The 27,473-nt window shown below is 61.3% G+C and overlaps 1 protein-coding gene across 1 annotated transcript in view; it reads left to right on the top strand.

The window, feature by feature from the left end:
* Nucleotides 1-27,473, top strand: part of NDST4 (N-deacetylase and N-sulfotransferase 4) — a 77,215-nt gene that overhangs the window by 1,390 nt on the left and 48,352 nt on the right. The window contains exon 2 of the mRNA XM_045831427.1: nt 22,364-22,451. Coding sequence (XP_045687383.1) covers nt 22,364-22,451 — 88 coding nt within the window. The remainder of the gene's footprint in view (nt 1-22,363; nt 22,452-27,473) is intronic.

Genomic DNA, 27,473 nt, shown 5'->3' on the forward strand with positions numbered 1-27,473 from the left:
GTGCAGAAATAGCTGGGACCCTCCTGGAACCTCAGGGCGGCTCTGCGAGTGGGGGTGGGAGCTGTCCCGACACTGAGGACAAGCAGAGAGAGATTCGCAGGCGGCGCTGGGGCGAGACCCAGGCAGCTCCCGGCGGCCTGGGGACGCACCCTGACGCTCTGGCCGGGCCGGGGTGGGGCTGGGGGCCCTTCCCCGCAGGGTCAGACCCACTGGGTGAGGAGCGCGCCGGCCGCGGACGCTCCGCTGGCTCGGTGGGTGGCCCTGGGGCCGAGTCCCCCTCTTCCCACCCCGACACGATGCCCTCCCTGGCGCCTGCCCTGTCCTGCGTGTAGCCGAATTCACTCTGTGGACACGTCGTTTCAGCAAAGTTACATAAATAAAAGTAACAAGACGCAGTCTGAGATGGTAGAGGGTTGAGAAGGGCTGGGGTGTTTGTCTGCTGGTGGCCGTTTATCCCCCAGAGGTGGAACCGTGACACTCGTTCAGAAGCACGGCGGCGTGTTTCCCCGTCCCGAAGCCCTGTGTCACCACGGTGATGACACACGGTCACAGCCAGCGAAGAACGTTCGCTGCTGAGAAACCCTCACAGCACACGGGGACCGGGGACCCCGGTTCTAACGGGCCGTGCGTGAAGCTCTGTTTGGGACCCCGCGTTGTCACTTTGGGCACAGGTGGGGGGGTAAGTGACCCCCCCATTGCTCTTTTGTGTTTACTGCTCACTGTGGTTCTTTCAAATTCTAGTTCTGTTTTCATTTCAAAGGCACAGCTCACAAAGCGGCCATGTGCCCCCCCCCCAGGTTCTGTGAGGGATTCCCACCCCGAAACCTGCACGGGGCCTGGCGGGCTCCACCTCCCAGCTGCGGCCCGGGCCGTCCCCCGGGACTCGGGCGGACCTGGGCAGCCCGGCCGCGGCCAGGCCAGGCGCCCTCGGTGGAAACACAAGCAGCCGCTCAGCACCGTCCATGTGACCCCCAAAGGTCAGCGGGGCCTCCCAGGCAGCCCGACCCCCAGAGCCCGACCCCTGGGAGGACGGAGAACTGAAGCAGAGCCAGGCGTGGGGCCGAGCCCCGGGCGGGGAAGGGTCGGGGCACCGTGTGCATGCCAGCACGCGTGTGCGTGCGAGCACAGGTACGGTTCCGTGCCCCACCCACACACTCTCTGAGGAAAACCCTCCTTTTGGCCCCCTGGGGTGGTGTCGCCGGCCCCCTCGGGACCGCGGACCAGGGCCGGCCGGCAGCCTGAGTGGCGCCGGCGCCGTGACCCCGGGGCCCTCCGAGGTCGGCGGGAGCCACTGCTTTTCCAGCGTTAGAATTCCAGTCTCCGTCTTGGCATTCAGTTTCTATTTTGACTTTGTTTTCTGGATAAAAGTGACTTTGTGGGAAGAATCTGAGGTTGCGTGTCCTTCCTCCTCGCGCCGGTTGTCTGGGGCCGTGCCGTCTCCCCACCAGCGCGGAGGAGGAGAGAGCCGTGACACCCCTCCAAGCTGGGCCTGGACCGGAAACACTCGCATTTCACGCACTAACCTTCTGTAATCCGGCCCGACGGCCGCGCGGCTCACCCCGCACCCGCGGGCTCTGCACCTGGGGCGGCGGGCACCCACGGTTCCCAGGAGCGCAGGCGGCCACCACGGTCCTGGGCAGCGTGCAGTGTCCCCCCCCACCATGACGCAGGCCCTGCGGACAGTGGGGACACGGAACACGTGACAGTGTTTCTTCTTGTAGGGAGCGGGGAGGTGGCCCGCAGTCTCGGGGCTGGTTTGTGGGGGCGGGAGGGGCCCCCCCAGAATACAGGGTGGCGGGAGGTATGTGCTCCGTCGGGCGCGCGCCCCTCGGAGGTGCGGCTGGGAATGCCGGCCCCGGGGGCGGGGAGTGCGGACTCCCTGCGCTGGTTGGACGGCGGGGGAGACGAGGAGCAGGGGGGGACGGAGGGGGGAGACTTGGGTCCTGCCCGTCAGAACAGGCGCTGCGGTCAGGCGGCCGCCCTGCGCCCCCGTCGGTTAAAGCCAGAGGGGGACGTGACCGGAGCTGGGGTTGGAGGGACGCTCGGCGCGGCCTGAACCGGGGGTGCTTCCGAGAAGGGCTGTGTCTGGGGACCGACTACACGGTGTGGGCGCCACAGGCACGACGTGTCTTTACTTAAAGACAGTGCGAGTTGGGCGCGCTCGTACGCACTGAGCACTGCGCCCTGCGCCCCTCGTTATGGGCGCCACGTTGCTTGGTGTTCGTGAGGACACGGAGGCGCTGCCTGCGCGCTGTCGGAGTGAGCGAGCGAAATGGGGCTTCGCGACGTCAGGACCGACACTGAGCGGACCAGTGGCCGGGAAAGCGCGGCCCAGACCGCCCGTGCGGAGGGGCTGAGCCCTCTCCTCCGCGGCACCGGGGCTCGGGTTGGGGCGGGGTCTCGGCACCCGCGCTTCCCGGTGACCCTCGTCCGTTCCCCCTGCGGCCCCAGAGTGCGCGCAGACCCGTCAGCCCATCTGAGGCCACCACGGCCCGGAGTACTGTGGGAGCAGGGCTGGGTCAGGGCGGGGACGTGGGGGACAGAAGCCGGCCTGGTGGGCTGACTCGCTGGGCTGGGGGGCGGGGGCCGGGGGGGGGGGGGCGGCTGGGGAGCCCGTGCGGGGGCGGGGCAGGCGGGGGGAGGGGCGGCTGGGCGCCGCTCCTTCCAGCCTGGACGGGCCCGGTACCGCGCGTAGCGCCGCGTGGGGCAGGGAGGGGGCTGAGCAGAGGGGGGTCGGCGTGGGACACTCGGGCGGCGGCGGGGACACAGCCCGTCCGTCCACGTTTGCAGACACGGGCAGAAGCGGCCGCCGGACCGAGGGATCGCAGCCAGCCCCGAAGGGAAGAGACTCGAAGAAGGAGGAGAGCGGGTCGAGCGCACCGTTTTGGATACTCTGTTGCCGCCCGAGGTCACGACGGGCTGACGTCACGGGGAGGACCGCTGTCCCACGTTGCGGGAAGGGAGCCACGCGCCAGCCTCCCCTCCCCGCCCCCATCACGACGCAGGAACCCGGGAGCCCGGGCCAGCGCAGGCCGGCCTCGTCCTCTGTCCTCCGGGGAGGGGGTGAGGGAACCCTTGGGGGCGCAGCCTGCACCCAGGGGGCCGCAGGGGGCGGCGGAGAGGCCCAGGCACAGGTCTGGGATTCGGCTGCTCAGACCTCCCTTCCTCCGGGTCCGCGCGCCCGGCCCACCCAGAGCCGCAGCGCGATCCCCTGCTAATGGGGGCGGGGCGGGGCGGGGCGAGCAAGGTGCCCGCGACTCCGCGCCAGGAACAGTCCCGAAATCGGGGGTGTGGAGTGTCGAGAGAACAAGGAAGCCAAATGCCCATTTTTCAGTCATTGTGCCCAGGAATCCTGCGGAGAGAACTTCACTTTGTTTCCACGTGTTCCTTTTCCCGAGGGGGTTCCTGAGAACGCGCCTCTCTTTCGCGGGAAGCAAGGGCCGCGGAGGCACCTCCCACTGAACCCTGTTTTCTGGGTGTCCGCCCAGCGTTTGCATCTTTTAACGCGTGTGTGCAAGCCAGACCTGTTACCGGCCGAGGGTCTTCTGCTCGGAATAATTTCACAGCTTTTTGCACACAAGCTATGTTTTGCCTCAAGCACAGACATGCCCTGAGTTCATTTCCACCCCCGCAGGCCGAGCGGGAAGGACCGGAGAGGTCAGTGGGGCACCGGCCTGGGGGCAGCCGGGAGGAGCCGGCAGCAGGTCCCCCGACTGGGCGGCAGGGAGAGAGGGCAGCTCCGGTCAGCCGGTGGGGATGGAGCCCTGGTCACTCCGGGAGAGAGCAGCGGGCAGCTCCGGTCGGCCGGTGCGGATGGAGCCCTGGTCACTCCGGGAGAGAGCAGCGGGCAGCTCGGGTCTGCCGGTGCGGATGGAGCCCTGGTCACTCCGGGAGAGAGCAGCGGGCAGCGGGCAGAGCCTGCGTGGCTAAAACCACCCAGCCAGGCCGGCCGGGCCCAGGCAGGTGGGGCAGCGGCCTCTGCCGCCCTCTGCCACCCTCCACCATCTCAGGGCTCTGCCTTAACCCCCAGGGACAGCCTTGGTGGGGGGCAGGGGGACGCTTTTCCAGTGGTTTTGAATATTCTGTCATTCTCTGATGATACAAACAGTGATCGATTGATTGATTAATCAACCAGTGAATTGTCTCAGGTTATGAAGAACCTCTTCGGCCGGGGCTGCAGAGTTTGTGTTGTGGTAACCCCCAGTGGAGTCCAAGGAAGGGGTCACAGCTGAAGAATCACCAAAAGAAAATCAAAGCCAAAGCGACGCCGGCTCCTCCTGCACTCCCTGTAGAAATGCACTGTGTTCTGAGACAATTGTGATCATCACGGAGACACTCAGGGCTGCCGTCCCTTCCAGACGAATTAAACGGTCATTATTGCCGTTGTGAAGTGCTGTGCCGAGCGTCTGCGACGCTTTCCTCGCCGAGGTTTCCTTTGGTTTCGTATCACCACCGGCCCACGTTAGCAGCTCTGCCGGCGGAACCCTGCTACTCCCGGCCTGTGTCCTGCGGGCTCCGTGGTGTGTCTGGTAACAGTGTAACTCGGTGTCATGGGCCGTGCTTTCAGTGCAGCCCCGCCATCGCAGCTGCCACCGGGGGCTCTCATCCCGGCCGCGGGGGCAGACAGAGGAGCAGCTGCGCCTTTTCTCGTGATGAAGGGCATCGGGGCTCGCCAGCTCAGAGCCTCCTCTCAGAGCCTGCCGGGGGCGGGGGCGGGGGCAGGCCACGAATAAGCCTTTGCCTCAATACATTGTAACAACATGAAGCGGCACGAGACCAATTATCCTGCTGAAAAAATACAGGCTAGACCAGCGGCTGATTTTTTTTCCAAAGCAGCAGCAGCAGCGGAAGCTAAAATCCTCTTTCGGGGGGATGATTGGTCTTTTCCTTCGCGAGGCAGAGCAGCCGTTCTCTGCACAGAGAAGACGGACGACGGGTTGATTCTGTCCTGGGCTCGCGATTCTGCTTCCGACAAATCTGATCTGTTGAACAGAAGCGGCTTGTTTTCCGGGCACGAACGTACGTTTCACTGAAGGAAAACAGACTGTCATCTCCGGACAAACATAACACTCGAAGACCTCAGTTCTGAAGAGAGGCCTGGACCCCGGCGCGCCTGGCGCGGACCGCAAACTCGTGCGAGTCACCCGATCGCCAGCCTCTCGCGTCCCCATTCGGAGGACAGGGCTGATGACAGCGCCTGCCTAACAGGCCGCTGCCACTGCCGCGAAGATTAAACGGTCGGACCCACGAGTAACGGCGAGACGCACGCCTGACGCTCCGTAACAGTCAGCTGGTCTGCAGGGAACAGAGAGCTGGAAGGGCTCCTTTGATTTTTGTCAACAGTCCCATCGCCACTTCTCATTGATTCTAAGCCGAGATTCGCACCCGGCGCCGTTTTAACACCTCGGGCGTCAGGGCGTGTCTTTCCGTCGATAGCTTCTTAGGCTCTGCACAGTGCAGGGGTTCCAACCGAGCTCCCAGCCCCTTGTGTACCCCCCGAGCCCCTGGCGCAGGTCCAAGGGTTGACGCCCAGAGGCGCCCACGCACCTCGTGCTGAAGCGCAGCCTGCGGGAGACACGCTGCCCGTCAGAGAGACCCCCGCCCTGTACCAGACACTGCAGCTGTACGGTCCACTCGCAGTGGCTGCAGACGCCCCGCGGAGTCTGCAGTGCATCGAGCCACAGCACACCCCTTTAAGTGGAGAAGTTCCCCACCTCTGCAAACGGCAGAGCACAGCAGTAAACGTCGTTTCCAAAGCTCGCACTCCGCAGCTAGAGCTCTCGGTCAGGCGGCGCCGTGGTGGGAGGCGCGTGTGGCCTGAGGTCGGCCCTCTCGGCAGGTGTTGACCCCACACACGCCCGCCCAGGGGGCTGTGCGAGCCGTGCTGGGCGGTCGGCCTTCAGGACGGGTTCGCCCTGCGGGACTGAAACCCTGTGCCCTCGGGCCGTCGCCCCCCCACCCCTGCCCCCAGCAACACCTGGCAACCGCTGCTCTGCGCGGTCTCCGAGTGTGACTCTTTCACAGTGGACTGCACACGTGAGGGAGGTCACTCAGGCGTGTGTCTCCGAGTCAGGCCTGTTCCACCCCGAGCCCGGCGCCTGCAGGCCCCCACGCCGCTGCGGAGGGCAGGGCCTCCTCCTCCTCTGAGGCCGGGGAGCATGTCACCGAGCGCACACGCCACGTTCTCCTCGCCCTCCCGGCGGTGACGGGCGTTCCGGGTGTTGTCGGGCCTCGCGGGCTGAGAACAGCGCTGCAGGGAGGGGGCGACTCTCGGGGACCCTGGCCCCAGCCCCTGTGGGCACGCACTTGGACGCGGTGCTGGGGGCCATCGGGGGTCCTGTGGCGCTGGCCAAAGGGTCTGTTCAGTTTTTTCCGTAAAATAAAAGACACATTTTTCCTTCTCACTAATACTCGTATTGACGGAGGTATTTGCGAGCGCCGGCTGTCTCCCACGTGCTGGCACGCTGACTGCTCTCAGTCACCGTCTCCCTGGGCCGCTGTCCACGGCAGCGGGTCCGCCCGACCTGGAGCGCCGTCCGGCCGGAAGCTTCACAAACCACCTCCGACACGCGCTCGGTCACAGCACCTTCTCCACACGAGGCACTGGTGTTGTCATGCGTTTCAGTCGCATTTTTATCTTTCCTGAAATATCAAGCATAATATGCCGAAAATATTCCGTATTTCCTTCCGTCTTCGATATTAAAATGGCTACCCAAAAATTCACCAATTTTGATGCCTTTTTAATGCACACTGATATGACAACTGTCACAATACAATCTTTTTTAAAATATTTTATTTATTTTTAGAGAGGGGAGGGGGGGAGAAAGAGAGAGAAACATCAATGTGCAGTTGCTGGGGGTCATGGCCTGCAACCCAGGCATGTGCCCTGACTGGGAATCGAACCTGTGACACTTTGGTTCGCAGCCCGAGCTCAATCCACTGAGCTACGCCAGCCAGGGCACAATACAATCTTAACAAAACTGTTTCAAATGAGGTTGAAGACAACTCAGCGGTACTAGAACCATCATATGGGAAAAAAATGAGCTTTTTGCCAACCCAATATGTTAGTTTTTCAAGGACCCCCATTGTATGTCCATAATTGCTGTCAAACACAGTGTTAGTAATCATGTGTTGAACTTAAAATATGTATTAAGATAGTTAAAATATTATGGTAATAATTATAAAGAAATTCTCATGTAAAACAGTGGAATCAATAGAATTTATGGAAAAGATGTGCAAAAACACTGAATTAACATAAAAACAGAAGTTTCAGAGTTGCAAAGCCACGCTCCCATGGGTTTTCTGGGCATACAGCTGAAAACACCGGACTCGGTGTCAAGCATTTTTTCTTTCGGTTCCAAACCTCGAGTGCTTTGCAAGTGAAATGTAATACAAGTGCTTCTACTTGCTTGCAAATAACTCCTGCAAAAGACATTTTGTAAAGATACTTGGTATTCAGAATGCTTTATGAGACGCACGCAGCATGCCTGCTGCATCTGTCTTCCTTGCTGAGGGGAGGTTGCATGAACCAACCACGTTTATGTAAAACGAAAAGAGACAGAAACATTGTCTCCTCCGGAGCAATGCGTGCGTTCGGCCCACACGTCTGAGCCCCTCTGTCCGGGGGAACCTAACTTCTCTTCTGTAAGGAACCGATTGATGGGTGTGTGTGCTCACCCATGTTATGGCGCTAATGCCAATGTTTGCTTCTCTATTAATTTTACATGGGAATCGATCTCCATAAATACATGGTTTTCTGGTGCTTATTTTAACCTCGTTTATCATTTTCCATCAAATTGAATGTTACAGAATAAGCCACTACACATGATAAACGTTTCAGATATGAGGTGAAACACGTAAAAGTTTCATAGACATTTTCCTGCTCGCCATTCTGCTCTTGACAGTTTCATTTCACAAGTGAGAGGAATAGTTAAAACTTCCGGATTATTTCACAATTTCCAAATACAGCAACATTCCAAAATCTTATTTCAGCCTATTCAATGAGATATCACTTTAAAGTACTGATTTGATAAAATTTGCTTGCTTTAGGTGTTTTAGTTTGCCTACCTGGTTTCATTATTTTAAGGAACTCTCACTCTTACAAACGCCGCACCGGACCTGCACCGAGAGGAAAGGGAGCAGTTTGCTGTGTGGAGGATGCGCGTGTGAAATCCTGCTGCCAGAAACAGGAGTCGTCTCCCACTGCGTGGACCCACAGACAGACGCAAGCCGCCCCCCGAACAGCAGCTGCCACGGGCCCGAGACAGCCGCCCAGTCACGCCCACACCCGGGACACGCGTGTTACACTGTGCGCTGCGTTCCAGAGATTCTGTTCCTAGCCCGCACCAATATTTTAAATGAAGTTTTACTTTCTGAATGCTTAACTGTTTTAAATTTAAATTTGCTTTGGAATGTCTCAGACTGTCGGCACTAGTTTATTCGATTGCAATTAAGGCCTCTCCAGTGGCCCCTCAGGATGAAAACGTGCTTTCACCGCCGGCGAGAAGTCCAGCCGCTCGCCACGAACACAGGCGGACCGCTCTCCCGCACAGAGCGTCGCCCGGCCGGGCCGCACAGGGGTGTGCGGGCCGCGGCCCAACACGAACCCGTGAACTTGCCGAGACTTGTCTGCCGATACGCGCTGTGCTGTGTTTGGTGCGGGGCCCAGGACAGCTCTTCCTCCAGCGCGGCGGCCCGGTGGCGCCGCAAGGCTGGACACCCCTGCAGCGTCCCTGCCGAGAACATTCCCCACCCCCCCCGGGACAGTAGCCCCCGCTGGACTTCCTCCAGATGACGAACCCGACGGGACCTCGCAGGCTCAGCTGGTGAGCAGGGAGGGCCGGCCAGAGACAGCGTCCCTCCAGGCCGCTTGCTTACCCCACGGGCACCACCTGCTACCGTGCGGCTCGGCCACTTGCCACCCAGGCGTCCCCACCAAGGACAGACGCCGTGTGGGGAGCACGGCGGGGGGCGGGCCCCTGAGTAAGCAGGAGAGACGGGAGACAACGCTGGAAATGATGGCGTTTCGGGGTTTCGGGGAACAGCCCCCAGTTACGACGGCCGAGGGCTGCCGTCCCGCGGCTGTGGCGGGGGGCTGGCTGCCCTGTGAGACCGGTGGCCCCGGGGCGCTGTGGCAGGGGCGGCCTCTCCGGGGCTGGTCCTTCCGTGCCGTCACGGAGTTGGCTCCCCCTCATCACCGTCAGGAGCCAAACGCCCTGGGACAGGGCCGGGGGGCGGGGGGGCGCTGAGTGGGGGGCTGGTGCGGAGGGACGCCCGGGCACCTGGGTGACACCGGCGCGGCAACGGGCTGGAGGACGTGGCGAGAGGACAGAGAGGATCTGCCCGTGGATAAGGAGAGGGGCCCGGGAAGGGGCTTCAGAGCAGTCTCATCGGGAAGACGCCCGCGGACGTCAGGGCCCAGGACGCCGTCGGGAGGGGGACAGCGGCTCTCTGCGGCCGCCCCTGGCCCGGGACAGCCACGGGCCCCTCCGCTCACGGGAGAGCGGGCACTCTCTCTCCCACGTGACTCCCGGCGTGAAATGTCACGCGCGTCTGTGAGTGTGCGTCACCCGAAGCCCCCTCCCTAGGGAGGGGGGCAGGGTGGCGAGCAGCACGCCGCGCCCCCGAGCGTCCGCGGCCAGGACACGTCTCTGCGAGGACGCGGCGACGTGCAGCCCGTGCTTGTTCCCCGGGGTGGCGGTGCTCCCCCCGCCCCCCCCCCGCGCCCTTCCCACCGGTTTCCCATCTCCTCGCTGTCACCCCGATCAGTTCCCACTGCCCGTTCCGAGGGGGGGTCCGTGGGTCCGCCCCTCGTCCGGCTGCCGGGACCCCGCTGCCGGGCCTCGGACAGCGACTGCCCCCGCGCTCGGGGAGGCCTCCGGGATCCGCGCGGCCCTGCCTGCAAACGGAGGACAACGGCCTCAGCTCGTCCGCTCTGACTCCCTGAAACCGTCTTGAGAGAGAAAGAGGCGCAGTGGACCCCTGCTGCCTGCTGGGGGCATGTAACTGGGTTCTGCGGCGGCCTCACTGGTGCCCTTCCCGGGAGGAGCTCCTGTGGAGCCCAGTTTCTCCTCGAGACGCTGCCCCCGAAGAAAGGAATCCACAGAAGTCCTGAAGTCCGAGCAGGCTCTGAGAACGCTCCCCTCGGACCGCGGCGCCCTCAGCGCAGGGCAGGGGAACCGAGTCGGGGCTCTGCGCTCCGCTGCGGAGGACCGCGTCCTGACATCAACGTCCTGCACTGTGGGGGGAGAGGGGGAGGGGGGGAGAGAGGGAGGGGGAGAGGGAGAGAGAGAGGGAGAGAGGGAGGGGGGGAGAGGGAGAGAGGGAGAGGGAGAGAGGGAGGGGGGAGAGGGAGAGAGGGAGAGGGAGGGGGGAAGAACGGAGGGGGGAGGCGACGTTAACCTGTGCTCTGAAATCCCAGAGCGACGTGGGGAGCTGAACGGCGCACACGGCCGTGTCCGGGGGGGGGGGGGAACGCAGGACCCGGGAGGTCGGCTCCCTCGCCCGGAGGCGGGGCCCGTCCGAGAGCCGCTCACACCCCCCGCGTCCCTCGCCAAAGGGTGCTGTTGGGGGCGCTTCGCCCCCGACGAATTTCAAATCAAGTGCGAGGAGAAGCACGCAGGGCAAGGACACGGTTCCATGCCATCAACGTTGTTCCGACACTCGTCAGAAGTGGGGGTGCAGCCCAGGTCGGGGGGCGGCTGCGAAAGACAGCAGTCGCTTCCTCGGCCACGCGAGGGGACAGCGACGGTGGGAAGGGCCTGCGAGCGGGCGTGTGACCGCGTCCGTGTGCAGATACAGACACATTCCCTACTGGAGACCTCGTGTCACCAAGGCACGCGTAACCTCCTTCTTTCTAAAGTCGTACGACCTTAATGGAGCGTGACATCCCACCTCTCACACCCTGGAACTGTGACTAGTAACAGTCCTTTTGGGGAGCAATATGTGCCCCCAGGCTGGGAGGCCTCCGTGCCCCCGGCCACCCGTGGGTGTCTGCTGCTGGCGGACCCTTGGAGGCCAGGGACGCGGGAACCAGGCCCGACCAGGAAAGCACGACCGATAGCTCTGTTCGACGTGTCACCGAAGGTGACAGCCCAGCCTCCCACAGCGTGACGTCAGCTCTGCGTGGGAGCCGGAGCCTGGCCCCCACCGAGGCAGCGTGAACGTGTCCGCCCCCGGAGCGCCCATCCTGCTCCGGGGGTCTCCCGCAGACCCGCGCTCTGAGGAGCGGGCCGCGGGGGTGCGTGCGGCCGCGTCCGCAAGCAGGAAGTGCCCGGTCAGCAGGCGGGGCGTCCGAGAGAGTCGGGGGGCTGCTCCCGCGGGGCTGGAAGGCCGGCTGCCACTCCCGGGCTGGCGCTCCCCGAGCCGCAGCGGCCGGTCACCCCCCGGAAGAGGCCCACCATGCTGTCCCCGGGGTCTGTCCCTGGGGCGCACATTTAAGGAACGTGTACCTTTGCGTTCCCACAGGAGGGAACATGAGAGATCTTGTGGGAGTCGGTGAGAAGGTCCAACACGAAAGTGAGATGGTGGAAAAGGCCCCTTCGTGGGGGGAGGGGAGGCAGCGGCCCCACTAGTCAGGAAAGTCGGGTACTGGTGCTGGCTGAGGACGTCGGGCACGGACCTCTCCCGTGGAGCCGCTGGGTCCCCGGGCTCACCTGCAGACTGGGGGAGCCCCCAGCGGTGCCAGGCCCGGCGACAGCCGTCTCCGAGTCTGCGGCGATGGTCTCGGGGGCAGCGCCGCTGTGCGGAGCCTGTTCCCGGTAACCTCAGTCTCAAACTCCATCACGCAGGAAGGAGGACCTCCTGTTTCTTCCTCTGCAACCCCAGCTCCGACAAATGTCCCCTCTCTGTCCTCCAGCACCTGGGAACTCTTCCCGGTTAAGCTCGCTCTCTCATGCTGCCTTCATGTCACTCGAGACAGGATTCCGACTTCACTTTTCTGCCAAGAGAGAAGCTGGGTTAGCACACGCAAAGTGCGCCTGCATTCACGAGTGTGTCTACATGAGCACATGCCCTCACCTGTGCGAGCACATGCCCTCACCTGTGCGAGCACATGCCCTCACCTGTGCTCGTGGCCGTGTTTCCCGGGTGTCTGTGGGGAAACATCGGGCCTGGGGCCAGGAGCCGAGACGTCTCACAGGTGCGCAAGGGGCTGTGTTGGCGGGGAGCCTGCAGAGGGAGGGGCTCACCTGGGGCCCGGTGGGCGAGGGGACGGGGAGGGAGGACCGACTCCAGGTTGCAGCAGTTCTGAGCGGTTAGAGCGGCTGAGGAGATGCCGGGACGCCCCCAGAGGCGTCCTGGGTCTCACGGGAAGAGCCCCGAGTTAGCACCAGCACGCCGGGGGAGCAGCCTGGCGTCACAGGTGGAGGGGGACCCAGGGGACCCCGGGGCCACAGCGGGTCAGCCATCGACGCCCCCCAGCGGATCTGAAGAACCTGTGTGGGGGCCGTCCGTCAGCAAGGTGGCACCTGTGTACTTTCTCCCAGTCACTTCAAGGCTTGGGTCTTTCGAAGACAGTAGTCGGATTTTGAATCCTGCGTATTTCCATTCACAGAATCTGAGCAATTCAGATGTGGTCGAGCCTGTTGGGGTGATCTATCAATCCTCGTGTGCATCCCATTCATGTTGGACCCCCGCTCTTCACCCTGCGGCCACCGCCGCCGGGGGCTGCACAGGCCAGGAAGGTGTGCCCCTCGTCCCCCAGCCGGGCCGGTGCCACAGAGTAAGCGCAGTGGCCTGTGCGGGGGAGAGCTCCCCCTCCACACAGAGCATCAGCAATTTAAAGTTAAAGAATCAAGTCCTTGTGGAAATTCTCCTATCCTGGCAAGGCTGAAAGGTAGTCACCCGGGTAAATTCAACTGTATCTCAGACTGATCATCTGGTAATTAAACAGGTTGCCGCTTAATTTTCCTGTGAAAAAGGTTAAACTATTTCCCGCCTCTTCTCCAATCACCAATTTAGAAATAATCCTAGCAATTTTTTGCCCAATTAGCCCTGAAAAGGAGGAAATCTGCAGGGCTGAAGCAACGCCGCCCACGCCCCGAGCGGTCCCTGGACTAACGCGTCTGTCCCCGCGGAGCTGCTCTCCCGGCGCTCGCCGAGCTCGCTGCTCGCCGCTGCTGCCTGGGGCGCGGCGCGGGGGGGGGGGGGGCGGGTGCGGCTGTGCGTCCAGAGGGCAAAGGGCGCTGGGTCTCCTCCGCCTTCGGCTCAGAAAGCCGCCGCCGCCGCGTCCCCTGCACCGGGCGCGGCCCAGCTCCAGTTTGGACCAAACGCGACCCCCGCGCCGGGGGCGGAGCAGCCGGCCCGGCCGGAAACCGCCTCTCCTGCGTGGACGACCCCGCGGAGGAGCCTGATGCGTCCCCGTGCTGGTCGTCAGCGAGCAGCAGAATGTGACGTGTGATCGTGATTTTAAAAAAACCTCCGATTAGTTTTTCTGCTTTAGTGGGCTATGGCATTGCGTTAGTGCACATTATTTTGCGATTATGTTTTTACATTATTTTATTCATAGCTGCCCCATTGAAGTAAGTAAGGGCCTCGGGGCGGAGGTCCTCAGGGGGAGGCCCCGCAGAGGTCGCTCCTTCATTTCCAGAGGCCGGGCGCCGCCTGCCGGGGCCCGGAGAGCCAGCAGCACCCTGGGACTGGGAGCGAGGCCCCGGTGTCGGCTCCGGCATCTTCATGGAGAAGCCGGAGGGAAGTGCAGGCTCAGGAGAGGGAGTGGGGCGGCCCTGAAAGTCGAGGTGAGAGTGGACGGCCGGGCTCCTCACACAGCAGCGCTTGGACCGGCCATCAGCCCTGTTGGGGGGGCTGTTTTGCTGAGCCGTGAGACCCCCGAGAGGGTCGGAGAGCCTGCGGGTCCCTCGGAGGAGACGGGCCACGTTGGAGACCCACCCAGACCTCACCCGGCTCAGGAGTGCGGTCCTGCTGCCGCCAGGACCAGGGAGACAGTGGTGGACGGGAGGTCAGTGAGCGCTCTGAGCAGGACACCGGAGACTCCGACGGCTGGGGCGGGGGGGCGGAGGGAAGATGCGGCTCTTCGAAGACGGGTGCGTGTAAAAAGTCGGGTGCGGAAAACTGGAAAAGGAGAAGGAGTTGTTGCGTGGAAATGAGTGTCCTGCAGAGATGGAGACAAGGGGGACAGAGCGTTACGTCTCTGGTCTCCGCCTGGAGCAGCCCCGGCTCGTTTCCCTTCATTTTCCCGACTTCTTCAAATCACTGGCAGCCCGCGTGGAGCCGGGATCCATCACAGCCCTCGCCGCCGCCGCGCGCTTGGAGAGGAGCGAGCACACCTCGGGGTCCTTGGTGTCCCCGTGATTCGTCGTCGCGGGCTGATTGCTGCGGGGACCTGGTTTCTGAGCGGACTGCTCAGCAGCAGCCATCCTCAGGAGGCAGTGTGTGAGAGCGAGAGATTAAACTACTCGGGAATCTGGTAAAATGTTAAAATGGGGGTCCTTGATTTTCCCGCGCTGTCTGTAATTTACGCCAATTAGCTTTGAGCTGATTTTGTCGCTCCTTCGGCTTAGGGTGCCAGCCAAATCAACTCCCACTTGAAGTCAGATGAGGTGGCGTCCATGCTGTTCACCAGTGAACTGGGTTGATAAAATACAGCCTCGGAAAAGCACACGTTTTAATATTTCAAAACAACTTTATCGCCCGTGTTGTTGGGTCACAACACAGAATGGCGGGCGTTCGTCCTGTGGGTAAGAAAACCGCAGGTGCACGCTGACTCGCGGGTTTTAAACACGCCCAGAGAGCCGGCCACGTTGCCACCACGGCTGGACACAGGAGGGTTGGAAAGTACTGGTCTGCTCATCGCTCCCCTGCCCCGGCCTCCCGGCCCCCCGCCCCCGCCCCCTCTGTGAGGGGAGACCTCACCGTGAGCACCCCTGACCCACCCACTGACGCTCGGGCCCCCGCTCCGAGGACAGACCAGAGACTGCACGCTCGGCGCGGCGACGCCACGGGAAGCACAGCCCAGGCCGACGTGGCCCCCCGGCAGCGCGTTCTCCTCGTCTTCCGTGGCCGTGACATAGGATCAGCGAGATGCGTTCTCGCCTCGATGCGAAGTTTGGGCCCATGGGGAGGGACAGGGACACAGCCGTGCCCCCTCGCGGGGCCTCCGTCTGAGACACTCACCCAGAGGGCCCCACTGCGCCCGCTCCGAGGCACACGGGAGCCTGGTCTTCGCCAGCAAGAGGCCCGAGACAAAGGCCGGTGGCGGGCCCGGCGGCGAGCTCCAGGGCAAGGCCGCAGGACACCCACGGACGGGCCGTCCCGAGCGCCCCCTGTCGATTCGCCGGACGTCGTGAAGGAGCGTGGGAATGGACCATCGGAACTGCGCCCACAAACCCAGCGCTCTCCCCGTTTCTCCGCACGAAAACAAGGAAACCACGTCAGCCAGCGAAAAGCTATTCAAGATAAATGATTACGTGACATGGCAGCTATAACTCCTATTGCATTCAAAATGCAAATTATACCGAATCTCTTACCAAGTTTCCTCCCAAGAACAAGAGATTGGGTTGCAGTTGTTTTGTTTTGTGAACAACCACTTCATCGGATTATTTTTTAATGTATGTTGTCACAGACTGACTATTAGTGTTGTGGAACAGAGGAAGGACTCTGTCCAAAGGAGGTGAGGCTACAGCTGACCCGGGGGACACTGCACCTCGGAGGAGAGAGAGTAAAGGTGGACAAGAGACACACGGGGGTGAGGTGCAGCCAGATAACTCGGGCTTCTCTGAGGTCTGTCCAGAAGGTACCCAGCCAGGTACTATGAAAAATGGAGACATTTATTGGAGGAGATATAAGATGCAAGAAACATCGTGCACAGGACAGTGATGCCTGAGTCCCCTCAAAGTAGGCACCTTGGGGCCTCACACAGTTCTCCCAATTGCCATCAGCTGTCCCGTCGTATTTTCCTGAATCTCATCAATGGTCTGAAGTCTCTTCCCTTTCAAAGGCGATTTTAGTTTTGGGAAAAAACAGACGTCTCGGGGCACCAAATCTGGGCCGTAGGGGCCCGAGTCAGCTGGGCGATTTGCTGTTTCACGAGAAAGCTCTGCACGAGACGTGATGCAACACCGGGTCACTAGTTGTGACAAATGCGCCTACTAATGCGGACGCAGTGGCTGTCAGCACGCTGACACTCTACACCACCTTTGCTGTCGTTCTGTAAAGCTGGAAACATTCTAACCTGCAACGCTTGTTCAAGAAAACGTACATACTCTCAGCCAGGAACGTCGCTAGAATCGTAAACATGCACCCGCAGACTTCACGCACAAAGTTGTTGAGGGAGATGCTGGGTTAATGACACATCACTGTGTCCTGAGAGTCAGGTCCCCATCAGACAGCAGCGCGCAGGACGACAGTGGTCCCCGTGTGGGACGCGTGCGTCATCAGAGCAGAACAAAACGTTTCCGGCCTTAACCTAACCGCCCTGTTTTGGGGGGTGCAGATGACCCATTTCGTTGTTAACGCTTAAATCTCCTCGTTTCATTTGCGTGAAAATGCGCGAGAGCCCACGCAGCTCACAGGACCGTGTATGAATCAGCGCCCGGCCCCGCGGTGCAAACAGCACCTGACCTGCGGGCCGGCCCAGCGGGCAGCCGGCGGCTCCCCCTGCGCGCGCACGTTCTTCTGTCTCCCGCTCCGCCCACTCACCCTTCATGTTACCAAACCAGCGCCCCCACCGCGGTTCTGCCCCCGCCTCACACCCTGCAACCAAGTGTTTGAGAGGCGCTTTGCCCGGCTGCCCTGCGGCCCGTGCGTCCCGTGCGTCCCGTGCGTCCCAGCGCCGGGGCTCCTGCGCCCGCCAAGGCTCATCCGCGCGCCGCACCCCTGCGCATCCGCATCCGCGCGCTGTGATGGGGCGGAGCCGCTGTAACCGCTCGGCGGACCCTTTCACGCGTCCTTCCGCACACGCGCCCCCCTGCTGTGCTGGTCTCCCTGGTCTTCAACGTAGGGCCCCGCGTCCCCGAGATTGACTGCGGTCTGCGCTCCCGAGACGGCAGCACGCCTGTCCCCGGCCCTGCTCTGCCGCCCGGGCGGGCGGCCCCATCTCCCGGCCCCTCCGCCGCGGAGAACCCCTTCCCTGCCCTCCGCCGGGGTGTTCTGACCTTTAATTAAAAGAAAATTTGTTGTCTCCCTTTCAGAAGACAGCAAATAATGAACTCATTAAAGTGAAGTTAGTGTCGGGCCTCAGAGCAGCAGGAGCTGAGGCCTCATTAGCAGCTAGCGACGCGGACGCCGGCGCTCACACCCGCGGTGGGGCGCCGCCCGCGCCCCGGTGGGAGCGCGGTCCGGTGTTTACCGCCGCCGCCGGCCGGCCGCGCCCCGGGGCGCGGAGTCTTCCCGCTCTTAACACGGGAAAGCAAATGGCTTCCTGCTGGCCATGAAACGTCCCCACAGAAACTGCCCCCAAAAGTGTATGTATCATGTGCACATGGGACATGTCGGTAATTAACGCGGACATGGAGAAGAGTGTCTGTCTTGCTTAACAGATGTAGCGATCAGGAAGAAGGAAGGCGACCCCCAGTCTCTAGAACTGATACCAGAGATGTACACAGAACAATGCGCAGGTGAGACTGAGAGATTTTAAGGGAGTTTGATCTCCTTCCTGGCCCAAGGTGAGCGGCGTGCGCGTGTCCAAGTTCAGAGTCAGGTGATGAAACGAGACCCCCTGGGGTCTCTGAAAGGTCATCCTTGAACTTCCGGGGAAGCGCTACCACCTCATTTATGCAGGTACAGAGCCAGGGAGGACTTGTTTTAACACGTGCTAACACTTCATAAGGTTTTTATAATGTCAAATGATCCGTCGTTAGTAAAATAATAATTAGGAGGTTTATTGGGTTGGCAAAGGGTTGGTTTGTTTTTCTCTGTGCGATGGCTCTCGTGCACCTTAGTTTGCCTTTAATGTCATTCGAAACAGTTTTGTGAGATTGTATTACGACAGCTATCATTTCAGCGTGCATTTAAAAAAAACTTACCAAAATTGGTGAATTTTTGTGTAGCCATTTTACCATTGAAGATGGAAGAAAATAGGCCACATTTTCAGCATATTACACTTTATTATTTCAAGAAAGGTAAGAACACAACTGGAATGCAAAAAAAAGATCTGTGCCGTGTGTGGAGAAGGTACTGGGACTGACGGAACGTGCTGGAAGTGGTTGGCGAGGTTTTGTGCTGGAGATTTCGCACTGGACGAGGCTGACAGTCTGGGAGACCAGCTGGAGTTGATGACGACCCAATCAGCCTGCGGGCTGTGGGCTGGACACCCCTGAAGAGGAAAGAGGGCAGGCCCCGACTGGACACTGAGGCGGTGCCTGCTGTGAAAACTCGCAAGGTGCACCATCTCGGCTGAACGGGATGCAGGGAGGTGGTGTGTTGGGAGATGCCACGGTCCTTCCTGACACCTGCCTGGGCCCCCGGCCCCCGAGTCCCGTGTTGGGTGGGGCCGGCCCCTCCCTCTCCGACCTCAACCGAACTGCCACTTTCTCAGAGGCCGTCACAGGCCTCAGCCCCTGCCCCACTGCAGGGCAGCTTCTGTGCGTTACTTCCAGTAACAGCATGCAACACGGTTATTTCTGCACCACTAACAATTTGCAAGTAACTGATGAGGTCGCTGATTCGCCAGGGGCATCGTGGAGCAGGTTGGTTCGCCGGGCACGTGTCCACTCCAGAGCCCCCCCGAGCCTGCCCCTCCTCGAGCGTGAGCTCAGCCTGATGGAGGGGCTGGGGGGGGGTCAGGGGACAGCTCCGGTTGTCCTGTGCGTGTTCATGAACACGCGTGTGCCTCTCTCTTCATCGTGGGAGGACACGGGAACTTGCCGTCCTTGAGTCCCGAAAACCGAAGAACACCCGCCCACTCGCAGTGCGGGGAGGCTGGGCTCTCTCAGGGTTTCTTTTCTGTCCTTTGTTTGGGTTTTGTTTACAGAGACGGCCGCTCTCACTCCCGCCTGGGTCGGGAGCCCTGTCTACAGGCCGTGACCACAGCAGGGGGCGGGGAAAGCCCACAGGTTCCTCAGGGGCCTCGTCAGCTCGAGGGGAGAAAGTCCCCGCCCACCCGGGGGACGTGTCACCGGGACCTGTGACCCAAGGTCACAGGACGCCCTGGGGTCCCTGTGCTGGGGGGATGCAGCGCCCGTCCGTGGCCCCCGGGGTCCTCTGCTCCGTGAACCCTGCTGAGCACTCACCATCGGGGACACGTCAGTGGCCGAGCAGAGGGACCTGATTCAGTTTACTGTTGCCGTGCCCCGATGGGGGTTTCCATCACGTTTTGAGTGCTTCCCACACGCATGAAAACACGTTTAGCCACGTGGGGGCAGCGAGGACGGCCGGCCGGCCTGCAGGTGCTCGTGGACCAGCGGGAGGGGAGGGGGCGGAGCGGGGAGGGGAGTGGACAGCGGTGCGCGTCCTGAGAAAGGTGGCCGAGGGCGCCCCCACGGGAGAGCAGAAGGGGGCGCTTCCAGGAGGGCGCGGTGGAAGGCTTCCTGCCAAGGTGGCAGGTGGGCAGGTCTTCATCTGGGTGGTGAGGGGGTTGGGGGTGGGATTGGGGGCGGCTGGGGCTTTCGGAGCATGGAGAACCGGTGGGGAGGCCAGGGAACCCCGAGCTGGGGCCGCTCCGGGGCAGGGTGATCCGAGGAAACAGGGACTCGAGGTCTGAGCTGGAAATGAGGAGCCCGGGGCACCCAGTCATGGGAGAAAATGCCCTGCTGAGTGCCTGTTAACAGCGCTCACTGAGCCCCCACTGTGTGCCACGCCCTGAGCCCCCACTGTGTGCCACGCCCTGAGCCCCCACTGTGTGCCACGCCCTGAGCCCCCACTGTGTGCCACGCCCTGAGCCCCCACTGTGTGCCAAGCCCTGAGCCCCCACTGTGTGCCAAGCCCTGAGCTCCCACTGTGTGCCACGCCCTGAGCCCCCACTGTGTGCCAAGCCCTGAGCCCCCACTGTGTGCCACGCCCTGAGCCCCCACTGTGTGCCAAGCCCTGAGCCCCCACTGTGTGCCAAGCCCTGAGCTCCCACTGTGTGCCACGCCCTGAGCCCCCACTGTGTGCCAAGCCCTGAGCCCCCACTGTGTGCCGGGCCCTGAGCCCCCACTGTGTGCCACGCCCTGAGCCCCCACTGTGTGCCGGGCCCTGAGCCCCCACTGTGTGCCACGCCCTGAGCCCCCACTGTGTGCCACGCCCTGAGCCCCCACTGTGTGCCACGCCCTGAGCCCCCACTGTGTGCGGGGCCCTGCCCCAGTGGAACAGGCACCCTGGGAGCCAGGTGATGCATGACCCCACCTCGCGGGGGAGCCGAGGGTGCGGGGAGCGAGGCGACCCACGAGAGTCCCTAACCCAGGGAGCCCGGGGTGCAGTGCAGGTGCAGCTGGGGACCTGAGCCTGCCTGGGGGTGGAGGGGTGGGGAGCTGGGGGAGTGTGAGCACAGGGGGCCAGAGGGCAATGGTTTAGGAGCGGGGGAGGAGCCCAGGAGGCCCGCCACGGGGGACGCAGGCCCTCGGGGGAAGCGGTGGCCCGCCCTGAGGAGCAGCCTGGTGCCGGGCAGCGGGCACTCACGGGTCAGTCTCCCTGCCCCAGCACCGGCCTGGCCCGGCCGGCCCTCAGCAGAGGCAGGTGCGGATGGAGGGGGGACCCCAGAACCCCGAGGTAGACTGCTGAGTGGCTGGGGTGGGAGGGGAGAGGAAGAGGGTGAAGGGGGAACATTTTTAAAAACTGTTTCGAGATGTGGGGGCTCGGGGCCTCAGTGAAGTGAGAAGCCGGAGAAGGGAGCTCGCCGGGAAGGAAGGTCCAGGCTTTGCTCCACGGCTCCGTCCCACAGAGCTCCCCACCCGTCAGCTCAGCGAGCTCCCCGGGCTTGTTTTTAACGCCACCCACTTTCTTTTTTAATTTTAAAGATTTTATTTCATTTTATTTTTAGAGAGGGAATGGAGGGGGAGAGAGAGGGAAAGAGAGAGAGAGAGGGAGAGAAACATCAATGTGCGGTTGCTGGGGGCCATGGCCTGCAACCCAGGCACGTGCCCTGACTGGGAATCAAACCTGCGACACTTTGGTTCGCAGCCCGGGCTCCATCCACTGAGCTACGCCAGCCAGGGCTGCCACCCACTTTTTAATACTGAGTTTGTTCTTCTTGAGAAAGATGTATTTCATGTAACTGAGTCAAAGTAATTTTTTTCCATTTCTACTTAATCGATAATATTTGAACAACAGGATTGGCCAGAATTATGCCCAGGATAACTGTGATCTTAGACCATCGCTATGTAGCTCATCAGCCTGTTAGTTGCTTGCTATTTTTTTATTTTTTTCCCTTTAATTAAACCGATTTGCAGGAGAGCCCTCTTGACTCTGGGGACGTGAGCAGTTAGGTCACAAGTGGTGAGGCGAGCGCTCGGCCGCCCCGACCCTGCTCAGCAGAAGTGGCTGCGCCCCCAGCCCCTCGCTCACCCGGCCCCAGGGAGAGTGGACACCAGAGATCCGCCTTACCCACGCCCCTGGGTGGGAGTGGGGGTCTCCTGTCTGCCAGGGCAAAACCAGTCCCCTCCAAAAGGCCACAAGAAGTAGAAAGCCATCTGAGTCAGTAAGCGAGCTGAGCAGCCCAGGGTGTGAGCAGGGTCTCCGAGCCGGGCCACAGGCGTGGACGCAGGGAGGACGGGCAGGGGAGTCCCGGGACCGGGCCGACCCTGAGATCCCCGTCAGGGCACTCGCAGCCTGTCCGGGGTCAAGGGGTCAACGCGGATCAATCACAGACCTAGAAGCTAGGGAAACGTCTGCCACACTTACGAGAGTTTTCTTTCTGAAGTCAGTCCTCTACCTCCTACCTGTCCTCTCCGTTCACATCTCAAGACTTGCCGTCAGTATCTCATACAGGGCCCTCGCCCTTCGGTTTGCAGACCCCACGCTTCGAACTCAGGAACCGTGCCTTAAAAGTGACAGGAGAACCACCACGGCTGAATACGGCACCACAGGGCCACGCCAACAGACGTGATCCTTGTGTTCCAACAAATACAGGACAACGTGTCCATGTGTAGTAATTCTGAACATTCCCCAGGAAAATAAGTCTACCCACCTGGAGCCCCGAAACCTCACGCAGAAGTAAAAGCGGTTTGAGTGCTGTGTGTCCCAGTGGCCTCCCAGCCCCTTAGCACGTGCTCAGGGCCTGAGCGCCCCTGGACCTGGCGAACGCCCGTGCCCGCGGTGAGGGTGGTGCTTGTGATGCGTGAGAGGGGAGCGGCGGGTGCCCGTCAGACCCCCCCCCCCAGGCAGCAGGGTTCGTGTTTTGTCTCACTCGTGCACACCCGTGTGAAAAAGAGGCGCCCCAAAGCTTCATGCTTATTTTTCTAAAATCATGTCAATTTCTTGTGTATTTCAGGCATTACTAGAGACTCAAAATTTACTGCGCACTCAGGTTGCAAACTTTACCTTCAACCTCGGATTTTCAGGGAAGTTTTACCACACAGGTAAGAGGGGGCTTGGTGTTCTCAGGCCGCGCCGCGTAACCAGGAGCGCGCGCTCTGAGGGGGTCGGCAGCAGGCGAGCAGGGCGCCCCGGGTGGCTGCGGGGCACACGGACGGGGGCTCGCTCTGTGAGCGGCCAGGTCCACGGGCGGAGGACGGCTGTTCCGGTCGCAGAGGGACGTGACCGTCGAGCTGGGAGGGGCCGTGCACCTGGGGTCTCGGGAGGAAGTGCAGTGCCGGTGGCCATGGTGACATCGTAAGAGTAATTAGAGAGGACACTGTTGGTAAATTGTCGGCCAGACGAGCTAACAGGCAGTTTGTAAACATCACGTCCCCTCGGAAAACACTCATTAACGGGAGAGCAACGTTGTAGCCTCAGCAGAATTTAGCAGATGGGGAAGTTCCTCCCCCCGGCGCACCTGCCCTTCCAGGACGCTGGCCCACACCGCCACCCCCACTCGCCCCGTGGCTCTCAGCCCCGCACAATCAGGCCCCACCTCCTCCCGGCCCCACCCACTGCAGCCAACCTTCTGTCCGGGTCTGGGCTGCTGCTCCAGAGCCTCCGAACGTGACTGGCGCCCCTGCATGACCCTAGGTCCCCACGTTTCTCTCCCTCGCCCATCCTCCCCTCCGGAAACCGGCCCTAAGTTTCTGAGCACCGTCAGTAGGCCTAGCGAGAGTGCGAGGAAGCTGCGCCTGGCAGGGAGTCCCTCCCGAGAACCACGAGAACTGCACCAGCGGCCGTCCCGGCGCAGCTCCAGGGCGCGCCCGCGCTCTCCAAGTCACAAGCAGGACGCCTCCCTCTCGCTCTGGACTCTGCCCGCGGCGTCTCCGGGAGCGCGTCTGCGGTGCTATCTCCGCGAGCCGGCTGTCTGCGGACGAATTACAGATGTCTCGTGCGAAGGCGTCTTTAATTATCCCAAAGGCAGCTCATTCACCCCAAGAGGCTGCACGGTGTTCTCCCAAGAGGCTTGGCCTGATTTATTAGCTCGCTGAGCAGTGGCGTCTTGCTGGCCTTTCCGTAATGCTTTTTCCCTTCTGCTTCGAAGCGTGTAAATCTGTTTAAAGTAATGGGAGGAAAATTAGTACTTCGACCAGGTGATACATCAAATGATTGCTTATTTTAAAAGGGCATTTTGCCCTTTTGCTTGGGGTCACCGCATCTGCCCCAGCAGAGTGACCCCAGCTTGGCGCTGGGGGAAGAGACCGGGTTTCCTGACCTCCACCGTGAGGTCAGAAGGCACCTGACTGCACAGGCCGCACCTGCTCACTCGGGACGGAAAGGCGGGACCCCTGCACCCACGGACAGCACTCTGTTGTCCAAACAGCTGGGTGGTGCGAGGACAGCCGTTCCCGGGCTGGCATGTGTGGGGGTAGATGCCGCAGTTTTCCTCTGCTGCCCACACTCAGGCCGCGGAGCCTGTGGGGCAGCCCCAGGGTCAGCATGACGGAGGTCACTGCTCCTCCCGCCCCACAGCCCCGAACGTGCACACAGCTCACGGCGGCTGGGAGCCGGCAGCTCGTGAGCTGACCCCACGGGGACAGTTATTCGAGGAAGACGCCCAACTCTGCGTTTTCACTGTGCCTCCTAAACGGACTCATCAGCTCTTCACGCTGGTATTAACCTCACAACAACGCGGGAAGAAACGCTGTGTCCTGTCATGCTGGGGTGATGAGTGGCATTGGAGAGTCGGGATATGGGTGAATTCGTAAGTCCTAGCAGTCTGGTTTCCTCCCGTGAGCAGGAAGCTTTGATTGATTGGCTAGTTCATGAAATGCATCCGCAGAGTCCCGTGTTTGCAGGGTGCCGGGCTCCAGGGCACCGAGTTCACGTGGGTTCCCTGGAGCGCGGGGAGCCCTGGGTGCCCTGCAGGGCGGAGGACACGCACCCCGCCCCACCCCCCAGCCTCGGTCCCCGGAGGAGCTCTACCTGGGCCGCGCCGGGAACCCCGAGGAGGCGGCCTCCTGGCAGCACTGTCTCTGCTGTCCCCCCGGGGCGCCGCTGAGGGACGAGCCTCTCCGCCTGGAAGACACCTCATCCCACGCGCCGGCGTAACAGGGATGGATGCCGCTTCCCTCACGCGGCCCCCCTCTGTGCTCCCCACGCGTCCTCCCTGTTCAGCGCCCCCCCCGTCCTTCCCGTGCTGAGAGCGCTCACCCCAAACCGACACCGCGCTGCGCCCGCCCGAAAGCCAGTCCCTCGTGCACCAGACTGAAGGAGGAGGGACATGCCGCTGATTAAGAAGAAACGAAACAGTGCCGGCGTGGAGCTCGGGGTGACGCGCATCCTGGTCTGGGAACCGCGCGGCGGCGGCGGCTTCGCCCCCGGGGGAGGGGCTGCGGGCGCTGCTCGTGGGCGTGACTTCTGCGGGCGGTCAAGGCTGCTCTCCCTCGTCAACTGTACACTCCCTGCGACTCCATCAGTTACTTCGAGAGTAGTACTTGCAAATTGGGTGAATAGTGGCCTTTCCCACTAGAGTTCGTTCTACAGAAAGAGACCCTTCATAGAAAGAGAGCTACTAACTCTCCAATGTGGAAGTGAAAAGTCAGAGTTACGTTCCCTCTCTGTTTCTTTTCGCTTTTCTGCGGCGGGGGCGCCCAGCCTGTTGGCATCTGTGGGCCACACATTGAAGACACCGCGACACGTAATTGCAAAGAACTCTCTTAACGTCTTAAGGGCATTTACGATGTCGTGTGGGGCCGCACTGAAGAGCCATCCTGAGGCGCGTGCGGCCGTGGGCCCGGGCTGGACGCCCCTGGGGGGTCTTGGCTCTAAGACCCGTGTGGGAAGCTGACGGCTTCTGCTCAGAGCAGGTGCCGGGGTCTCCCGCGCTGCGTGGGCAGAAGCGCAGCCTCTCCGGCCTCCTTCCCGCGTCTGCGTCCCCACAGGGGCCCGGAGGCCCCGCCTCTCCCTCCAGAGCAGCGCACATCGGGTGCTAGGGAAGTGTCTGTCGTTGCTGCTTTTAAAAATGTTTTTGTCTGTCAGTCAACTATTATCAAGAAAGCAAACAGTGAACAATTCACATGTCTCTATGTTCTAATTTTGGAAATATAGCTAGGTTTTAATCAACTTTTATCACAATACAGTTCTTTTTATTTAGTGCAGTATTTAAAATCAGTCTCTCCCGGACCCAGCTGGGTGGAACCCAGCTTATCGTTTAGGAACTACGGCAGCCGTGCATGATGAGCAACCGTAAGGTGGGCGCCGGCACCCGCGCGATAACGCACTGAAATTTCATGTGTCTCATTTTGGTGTTACAGTGGTGCCTGTCGGGAATTGACCTGGAGCCCAGATCTTGCCAAAACTGCTCGCACTTCGGCAGACTCAAAGAACTTGCAGAAACGTACTGTGACAACACAGAGCCTCCCAAAGTGGGGACAAAGAAATGAATTCTTCAGTATTTTACTTCTGAATTGAGACACTTTATATTTTCAGGGAATCAGAAAAGTAAAAGGAAAAAAACCTTTAAATGAGTACAAAAGCTTTTAAATATAAAAAACTTTCATAGTAGAAAAGCACTACATTTCTGATTAATAACGACGTGAACTTGAACCTGGGTCAGTGAGGTCAGAAGGGGCGGCTCCAAGGGGGCCACGGACGTGGCCAGGCCCGTGGCCCGAGTTGGAGACGGGCCTGGACGAGCCTCGGCTTGTACGCTCGCCTGGAGCTTACGTGCAGATTACGTGCAGAAAAATACGCTTTCCATGAATGAAAACCCGTATCTTTATTTAGTTGGATTTGGTAACGTTTGAAAATCCGCTTTGCCCGTCAAATGCCACAGTGGGCTCCGGCCCCTGATCTGCCGCCCGGCTGTCTCGGGTGTCAGGAGCTGTCCCCGAGGCCGTGAGCTGTGTGACCCGGATGGGGCGAGGGGACGCTGCCCAGCAGTCAGCCCGCCCACTGAAGGGGGAGGTTCTGGCCACCCCTCGGGGCCCCGTGGGCGGCGGTGATGGACACACACCATGCCTAGGATAAAAGTCCTAAGGTGCTGTGGGGTGCGGCATCTGCCAACCTCAGCAGGTTACAGAGAAGTGATCCTCTCTGTGGGGTCTGGGGCCCCTCCTGCATCCGGCAGCCACCAGGCGGGGGGAGGGCGGGACGCCCCGTGCGGCTGCACTGGCTGTGAGAAATACGCACTCTATACCAAAAACAGTCTGTGCCGAAAATCCCCCTGGGGGCACGATAGCCATCTCTTCCTTCGGATTTCAGTAGCTGGCATTCTCAATAGATGATCAAAAGTCAATGGGTTGCACGTCTGCAGCGCTGAGGTGTCAGAGAAAGTTAACCCGAGCTGAGAATTCTGCGCCCGTCTTGCCCGTGGGACTGCACCACCGCCCGAGCCTCTTCCCTCTGCGTGCAGCAGCAGCAGCAACCCCGTCCTGCTGGTCAGGGCGCCCAGCCTCCGAGCCTGGGGCCTCACCCCTCCTGGGACCGGGGGCCGCCTCAGGGAATGGCTCGCGCCCTGGCGCAGCGCACGCGGGAGCTGGCGCGCCCAGAGCAGACGTGGAAGCAGTGACTGAACCGCACGGCCGCTCCCCACTCCCTGCTCCAGGAGCAGCGGCCCTGCAGTGAGAGCGCAGGGGTCGGACCCCTGGTGGTCAGAAACCGGGAATCCAGGCGGGGGACACCCTGAAGAGTGTTTAAAAATGCAGACACGCAGAGCAGTGCAGGTGTCAACCACTAGACGTCCTTAAGAAAGAAGAGATCCCAGCATTTACGAGTGCCTGCTCCCTGCAAGTCACAGCACACGGCGCTTCTGTAAATCGGCCTCACTGGCTCTTCTTCCCAAGGACGCCATGACACAGGCGTGTACGTCCCCACTTCCAGGCCGGGAAACCCAGACTCGCAGAGGTCACCTGTCCGAGATCGCAGAGCCGGGCAGGTGGCGGAGGGAGGCGCTCGGACCCTGGCATGGGTCAGCACCAGAGACACACTTCCCCCGGCCACGGCATTTGATGGTGCATGATCCGTGAACGCTGCACAGAGGGAGAGGATCCCTCTGAAAATACCCTTCGTATTTATTT

The sequence above is a fragment of the Phyllostomus hastatus genome, unplaced genomic scaffold (genome assembly GCF_019186645.2).
Source record: "Phyllostomus hastatus isolate PE091 unplaced genomic scaffold, TTU_PhHast_1.1 phas_contig_159, whole genome shotgun sequence".
In the NCBI taxonomy this organism is placed as follows: Eukaryota; Metazoa; Chordata; class Mammalia; order Chiroptera; family Phyllostomidae; genus Phyllostomus; species Phyllostomus hastatus.